Genomic DNA, 8655 nt, shown 5'->3' with positions numbered 1-8655 from the left:
CGGGGGCAGAGCCCACATTCCCTCACCGGGCTTCCCCTTCCCCCTGTGACACGGTGCGGGGACGAGCCCCCAACCGGGGACCGACCGCAGGCGTGAGGGGGCCCCGCGTCCCCTCAGCCCGGGGGCCGAGCACCCCAACACCTCCGGTCCCCGAGGGCTCCCCCCGGCCCCGCCGCCTCCCTCAGGCGGCTGCCGCGGGGCGCAGCGTCCCCTGGCGGCCCGGCGCAGCGCCGCGGCTGCGACCGCGCGGCCGGGCACGGACTGGGGCCACCTCCAGCCGCTTCCACCCGTTTTTAATTCCCCGTCAGGCCGGCGGCGCGGGGCGGCCGGTTCCACACAGAGCTCCCCACCGCGGGCACCTCCCCGAGGCCTCCAGCTCGTCAGAGGGCGCTGCGGCCCCCATCTCCTCCCTCCCTCCCTCTTTCCCCCGGCACCTCCCCGCTGCCTCCTGCGGCCGTTCCGCTTCCGTGCGGGGCCGGGGCCGGGATGGAGCGGGATCTGCTGCGGCAGGTGCTCAACTACCACGGCCCCGGGCTGCTGGCGCTGCTCCGGGCCGAGCAGCACGACAACCCCGACTTCCGAGGGCTGCTGCCACCGCCGGGGACAGCCCCCGAGTCGCCCCGCGGGGGAGCGCCCCGCTCGCAGGCCGTGTGGTGAGGGGCTGGGGGGTCCTGGGGGAGTCCTAAGGGATCCCCAGGGGATCTCCAGAGGGTCCCCAGGGTGTCCCGGGGCCGTCCCCAGCTCCCTCAGCGCCTTGTCGTTCCCCGCAGGAGCGAGGTGACGGGCCTGGAGGCCGACATCCAGCGCTTCATCGCGCAGAAGGCCGACCTGCTGTTCGCCCAGTCCTGGCAGCCCAACGGCCCCATCGCCGAAAACATCGAGGAAGATGATGGTGAGGGACGGGGCTTGGGTGTTCACTAGTGTGCCTTCTGGGCCAAGCCTGAACTTTTTTTTTGCTGTAAACACACTGTATTTTAAAGTTGCTGTTTGGCTTTTTACTGTTATTGTCAATTATTTTGTGTTCTCGGGTTACAGCTTGGTCGTTTTGTAACTGAACGTCTCGTGTGTTGCAGAGTGTTACGCTGTCATGCCTCCGCTGGAGCAGTTCATGGAGGTTCCCGGGGAGCTCCGGAGAGAATTATTTTTTCGAGATATTGAACGCGGCGACGTTGTGATTGGGAGGATTACTTCCATTCGTGAATTTGGCTTTTTCATGGTGTTAATGTGTCTGGGAAGTGGTTTGATACGGCAGATTGCAGACTTAGAAATCACTGTAAGATATAGCTTCAGTTACTCTTTTACTCTTACGGGTATGGGGTTGTGTTTTACATCTCGTAACCGAGTGCTAGGAGTAAAGGTAAGCTGAGCTTTAAGATAGCGAATGCTAACAGACGTTAAGGACAACTTGTGATGCTTTGCTCAGTCAGCAAGTGCTTTCATTATGTCCCATACTCCAAATGTATTTCTTGGGAGTTGGAAAGTTCGTCATTTATGGATGCATAGATTTTGATTTGAACCAGGCCATACATTTAATTTGACATACGTTAAAGATTAAACTAATCTTAATTTTGGGGAGGGAACAAAAAAAACTTTGTTTAAACTCTTTCAACTAATTATTAAGTATGAGGAAAACTGGGCTAGTCTGTTGGCTCCAGTGTTGTTATTATATGCTTTATGTCAGAGGAAAAAGTGTTTCTGTATTTAAAAACATCTGTATATGTGTATTACAAGATAACAACCTTTCAACATGTAAAGTTGTGTGGGTGAGATTGTGGGTTGATGGTAAAAACATGGAAATTTAGTGATGCCAGCTGCTTGCTTCTCTTCACATGATCCTTCCTTGGCTCTCTTGCAGGCTCTTTGTCCATTGCGAGATGTGCCTCCTCAAAGCAACCACGGAGATCCTTTATCTTATTATCAAGCTGGAGATCTTATTCGAGGCAAGTAGCCACAAACATTGCCAGCAATTTGTCTCATTTTTGAGAAGCTTCTACTCTTTTGTCTTAACTTATATTGTTTCTGTAGCTGCAGTCAAGGATGTTGATCGTTACCATGAGAAGATCACGGTATCGCTCTACAGCTCAGCTCTTCCACCAAATCTCTCTAGTATAACGCTAGGAGTAATCACCTCTGATGACTTGCCTCTACATTATAAGTAAGCACATGCTATTCAGTTATACTAACTAGATATATTCACTGTGTCTGAAGTGTCTTTGACAGGCTGTCCTTTAAAGTTGTCAGGGTTGTTTCTGATTTAATTAGATAACTACACACATTTTATTGTTACTTGCTATCACGTACTTTTTTCTAGATGTGTTGGGTATGCTTGGTTTTTAAAAATCTGTCCCAAAACTTAAGAAAAGTAAAAAGCACAATGAGGTTGTATTCTCTAAATGTAAAACTTGAGGTAGCTGTCATTATGGGACTGGGTTAGCAACGATAAACAGTAAGCTTAAATAAATAAATAAATAAAAAGACTTGAGAGACTGACGTATTAAATGCTTAAGATTTCCCTTAGTAGAAAGAAGGGCACAGCTGTCTGCAAGTTTTGAAGGCTTTCGTATGTCCTAGAGATGCCTAGGTTGGTGCCAGAATAGGCTTCAAAAGCTGTCTTAGGCTGAAGGAAATAAGCATTGCTTAAATGGTGTGAAAATTTATGCTAATGAAAAGGACTAAATGTAAATATAGAATTGAGTGTAGTGTCCATGAGGTTTTATGTACATTGGTGCTTTCTTTAAGGCGAAGCATAGAAGTTGCTAATTCAGCAGAGACATTTGAAGAGGTTTTGCATCGTTCCCGAGGATTTGATAATCCATCATTAATTGAATATTTAACAGAAAAACTAGGAATAAGTGAATCAAATCCACCGTCTTTGATGAGAAGTCTTCAAATGTAAGTCATTTTTACATTATTCCTTTCCTATGACTTTGTGAAAGTTATTCTAATCCATTGAAATAGGTTTGTGAGTGAAAGTCCTGAACTACTTGATGCTTTTCTGAAATTTCAACTTGCAGGATTGCAGCTATTGTGTCCCTAATGTTTTTAAAAGCATACACCTCTGGAATAAGAAATTAACATTATATTTGTTCAAGTAAATAAGATACCTTATCAAACTGCACACCTAATGCCAAGATTTTATGAAGTTATTATTTAGATCTTGTCAGCATCTTTGGATTGAAATGCAGGATGCTCAAGCTTTAATATGGCAGAAAAGATAAGTTTATTCACAATGTTTATTGGAGTAATAGATCTGTCCTTTAAGTTAAATGTTTATGCTATATATATATATACATTTAGTGCTCATATATATGCAATGATTATTGTGGTCTTCCATATATTATGCCCCGAAGCAGGTGTGAATATGCTATATTTTTGTTAAATGTGCTGCAGCCATGCTGGTTCAATTCGGCTCTTTAGAACAGGCTGGGAAAATCTGGTGTCAGAAATGCGAAAGAGCATGCCCAATTGTGGGAGAGTGGTAATGCATTCAATAAATAATGTTTCAGCTTATTTCAAATGCATTACATATTGTAAGATTAATTTTGTACGTTTGTAAGTCAACTTGAGGGTGTGTTGGTTTTTTTGTTTGTTTTAAAGGAAAAATATTGATGAAGAAGATTTTGCCCCTGCATTGAGGAAAAAGCAGTCTGCAGCTTGGGCCCTAAAATGGTACGTAGAGCGTTATTTTCTTGTAAAGAGTTTATTGTAAGGTTAGATTAGGCTATGGCTTGCATTTCTTGAAAGAAAATAGACTTTGAATCATACGTTCCACAGCGCACATGTGCTGCGATGTAACCAAGAGGGCCTGCTCAGAAGCAGAATGTCCATATCACGTTAATTTGAAATGTTAGCCTTAAGTACGCTATAAGAAGATAAAGTTCTGTTATTGCTTGTTTGGAACTCTAATTTGTGAGTTCCTGAGAGAACACAATCTGTAGACTAACCATACATAGTATTTTTTAAACTATTTTTTTCCAGTGTGAAGGCTGGGGTTGATTATTTTAAGGATGGGCGCCACGTGGAAGCCATGAATGAGTACAACAAGGCTTTGGAAATAGATCCACAGAATGTTGAAGCTTTGGTAGCCCGTGGAGCTCTGTGAGTCTGCTTGTTTCATTGTAGGTCTGCGGGTTTCTTACTTTGTGAAAGACGAGCATCATTAAAATCTGTGCAACATGTGTGTTGTTCTAGGTATGCAACAAAAGGAAGTCTGAACAAAGCCATAAGTGATTTTGAAATTGCATTAGAAAACTGTCCTACCCACAGGAATGCAAGAAAATACCTTTGTCAGACACTTGTGGAAAGAGGCGGGCAGTAAGTGTTGGGGTTGTGTTTTTGCTTGGCTGTTAACGCTTTTTCTTACAACATTCTTTAATACGATCCGACTTAGGGCACAGATTGCCATCTGGCCTTCCTGGTGTGTGTGTGTTGGAAATACTCCTGCTTGTGCAGATGGTTTACACTTTCTACTCTGTTCTAGTTAAAATCCTCACAAGATAGTTAAGATTTGATATCCTTTCCCTTGGTAGGTTACCAGGTTTGTGTAAAGTTTTGTGAAATGTCTGAAGATGTTCCTATATGCATAGGAATATATATATGTATTGTATACTTCAAGAAAGTGTTCGTTACAAAATCACATTCCATCACTTGTGTCCTGTTAAATATTTGTTAGGCATGTAACACAAAATTTAGCTTCTGAATTTTCAGGGAATAGATTTCTTAAGACCTGTGTAAATAAGATACATAGTATATTTGAAACTGGAATTGAAATTCTACAGAATATTATTTCTAATGATGAGTAGGAGACAAAAATGCTTTTATTGCTGTTTCATTTCTGTACTGAGATAGGCTGGGATGATAGGGTCTTGGAGGGATGCAGTGGCAGCGTCCTAGTGCAAGATTGTCCTAAAAAGAAACTCAAGTTCTGTGGCTTAACTGTATATAAATTTTCATTTGAATGTTAGGTTGGAAGAGGAAGACAAACTACTGAATGCTGAGAGTTACTACAAAAAAGCCCTAAGCGTGGATGAGACTTTTCAGGAAGCAGAAGAGGCCTTAACGAAACTCCGTAAGCATATGCAGGTGATTCTTTACTTTCTCTTCATATTAATTCTGTCAGAATTAATTTATCTTAATTCTGTTACAATAAATAACAATAATCATATTAAATCTTTTGAACAGAGGGGCTTGAAGTTGGTCATTTGTCTTACTCTCTGCTTCCCTTCTCCACAATAAATCTTTTATAGTGAGCATTATGGCTGTACCTACCAGAAGAAAGGTACCTCTTGATGACTCCGCTGTTTTGAGCAGGACAGTAAAGAAATGCCTAATATTGGAGATGAGGAAAGAGGATAAAACCATTAGCCTTAGCTAAAGCATGGAGGAGAATATTCCATCACAGAAGCATGATTATTAATGTTAAATATATTGTGAGTAGAAACATGAAAAGTGCAAAACCCTTAGGCAAGTCAAAAAGCATTGTGTGCCCTCATACCAGCAGGATGCTTTGCGTTTGCAAAAAGAGAGTAACACCTGCCCAAGCTAACTCATAGGAAGATTGCACGAGGGGAAACTAGTAGGTGATTTAAAGGAATACAGCAGGGCTGGAGGGCAGACAGACAGTTTTGAATATCTTAGCTTTCTTTTCTGGTGTCTTTTTTCTTTCTTCCCTTGCACACAGCATGTTTCCCAGGTGAGCCCTGGTGAGTGTCTGTGCTAATCTGTGTTGTCCTTTTTTTCCTTTTTCCTTTTATTTACCTCCTTTACTTGTATTGTCTTGCAGAGAGGATCAGCTTAAGGTATAGCAATGAGGAACAGGCTTGTTGTGTTCTGTGCTTCTGCATATAAGTAAAGAGACTGAGGTAGATGCCTTACCTGACGCTTCTTCAGTTGGTGGAGCCATAATGCTGACAGATCGTGTTGAAAGAAGGGAAAGAGGAGCTATGACAAGCTTTTTGATAAAAACTGACTGCATTACAGATAAACTGTTTTATGGTATTTGAGCACTATCCACATTTGGTTGCTTTAGAAAGATCTTGAAGTCTTTTCTAAAACGATGAACATTTTACCCTCCTTCAGAATTTTTCTGATATTCTCATTGATGAAGCAGATAAACAAGATGCTAGCTTTTATTTGTTGGTTTGCATAGCCTTTTGTTCAATTAAGGATTTTCTTTAATTTATTTGTTATGGCAACTGCTAAGTTTTGAAAACTATCATCTGGCTTTCTGCTTATTCTGAATAGAGCTACTACTTAGGACCATAGATTGCAGAAGTCTCATCTTTAAGAGACCTTAATAGTGTGTCTTTGAGGATTGTTCAGCTGATAATCAGACACTGTTGCATTTCTATGTATTTTAATATGTACGTCTGATACTGTCACAGTTGTGCTAGAATGGCTGAAACAACACAAAAGTGAGTTTTCCTGTAATACTGATTATGTGTTCTTCTTCGATGCATTTTCTTCTGAATTGGACCGTTGCTGCTGTATCTGACATCTGGTGCTGCTCATCACCAACAAACCCTTGGAACATGATTTCTTACGTAAACTATGCGTCAAACTGGTTTGTGAAATTGTTACAAAATGGTTTGTATGCAAACATGGGCAACTTGAACACATTTTACAATGGGCTCTGCCATATTTTACTTGTGAACTACAATAACAATACTTTGCCTCAAATCTTTTTTCCTTTCCTCCCCTCTTTTCCCCATATTGCTAACGTTGTGGTTTTCCTGCATACACTACCTATACCTTTTGGGGTATGTGCTTCACGGTGTGCTGGATCACGGGTACCACTGCAATGGCTGGCCAAATATATTTTTAATGGATAAAAACTGCAATATGGTCATTAACATAAACTTGATTATTACAACGGCCAATGCCAAACTTCTGAACAATATTAATTCTTGATCTGGGAATCCTGGTAAAAACATCCTTGCTGTAATTATACATTTGAATGGGGCTGGGGACATGGGAAAAATACCTGCGTTAACACTTTCAATACATTTTTTTTTATGATGTTTGGGTTCAAAAAAGAAATCTTTGGAAATGAGGGAGAAGCAAGCTGCAAAAGAAGAGAGACAGAAAGAAAAGAGAATAGAAACAAGTGCAGAAAAATTGCGTAAGCTTTTAAAAGAAGAAAAAAGGTAACCTTGTTGTATTCAGTATACTGATTCTTGAGCCTATTAAGCCAGCATGTGAGCTTTTTTCATTAATAAAAGAAAAAAAGCACAGCAAACCAGTAAGTTATGAGCTGTTAAGGGGCCCATTTTAAGTACTAGAATTTCTGGTAGTTAAAGCACAAGTCAGGTAGCAGGTACTGACAAAGGATGGTGCATAAAGATAAAGCAACACAATTCCATGGTTGTGTCCCAGTCACTTTCTTTTAACCTAGGCTGATGGTAAAATAAGCTCTAATGTTAGCAGTTACTAAATTTTGCTATTAAGTCCTTATCTGCAATCCTAACTTATTGTACCTGCATTAACCACTGAAACGGCCTTAAGATACATCGTTCAGTGGATTTCTTAGTTAAGAAAGGATATTTGAAATTGTCTTGCCAGGTCAGGCCCAATTTCCATTTATACTTTCCGGTCCAATCTCAGCCATACTATGGGGAGTACAGATTTACTTTCTTTTTTTGCCTGATTCTAAAGATTATCTCACAGGTTAATTACATTTTCAGGTTGAAGAAGAAAAGGAAAAGATCAACTTCCTCCTCTTCCTCCTCCTCTTCGTCCTCGAGTGACTCTTCATCAGACGTATCAATTTCTTCTTCCTCCTCTTCCTCTGATCACAAGAAACACAAGAAAAAACATCGGCGTAGATCAGAGTCTTCCCGTAGTTCCAAAAAACGCTCCTCTAGAGCTTCTTCACATTACAAAGATCAGGTTAAGAAAGAGGAGTGGTATTCACCTCCGGCTGATACCTCTGCCTCTTTCCTGAACCAAAGTTTTGAAATGGAAAAACTGCTGGAAAGGCAGGACAGCTTAGCATGTCCAAAAACAGAGGTAAGAGAGAAAGACAGACACTGTTCTCTGTCGAGGACTTCAGGTGATGATGAAGACACTTTTGGAGGTAGGTCTGAAGATTCGAGAGATTCTTACAGTAGTTCTAGAACTCAGGCAAGTAGTAGCAAAAGTGAAAAATATCATAAAACGGACAGATTTTTCTCCAGTAGGAGGGGATATTCAGGTTCGTATTATAAGTCAGATGATAAAATGAGGATGCATTACTTTAGGAAATCAGAAAGGGACATAGAGGGGAGAAGAGAACAGTTTAAAAAGCATGGCTCAGATCAAGACAGGTATTACATGTCTCCATCAGGGTCCGACTATTCTGGCAAGTCAGTGGGAAAGTACAGATCATATTCTAGCACTCATTTTCATGAAGGTGATAAAAGTTATGGTAGTGATAGGCATGCATTAAGTCAGCATAGAAGTGAAAGTGGGTATAAGAGTAGGGAAAGGTATCATGAGGAGTCTAATAAAACAGAGGAACCTGACAAGGAAACTTTAAATGGTGCAGAACAAACTGAAAGTGGCATTAAAAGAAACCTGCCCCAGAACTTAGTTAACATATTCAATCAAATTGCTGAATTTGAGAGGGAAAAAGGAAGTAAGCAGAAGAAACAAAGTACATAAAATGATTTTCTGCTG

The 8655-nt window shown here is 41.4% G+C and overlaps 1 protein-coding gene across 1 annotated transcript; it reads left to right on the top strand.

Moving 5' to 3' along the window:
• Positions 1-486: 486 nt before the first annotated feature.
• Positions 487-8651, top strand: TTC14 (tetratricopeptide repeat domain 14). Its single transcript, XM_032193018.1, has 12 exons — positions 487-653; positions 771-892; positions 1074-1273; positions 1856-1940; positions 2026-2155; positions 2740-2892; positions 3598-3669; positions 3979-4098; positions 4192-4314; positions 4965-5082; positions 7036-7145; positions 7683-8651. Exons 1-12 carry the CDS (start codon positions 487-489, stop codon positions 8638-8640), a joined length of 2358 nt encoding a protein of 785 aa, XP_032048909.1. The 3' UTR covers positions 8641-8651.
• The last annotated feature ends 4 nt before the right edge of the window (positions 8652-8655 follow it).

The sequence above is a fragment of the Aythya fuligula genome, chromosome 9 (assembly GCF_009819795.1).
Source record: "Aythya fuligula isolate bAytFul2 chromosome 9, bAytFul2.pri, whole genome shotgun sequence".
NCBI lineage: Eukaryota > Metazoa > Chordata > Aves > Anseriformes > Anatidae > Aythya > Aythya fuligula.
This window is presented reverse-complemented; position numbering and strand designations above follow the sequence as displayed.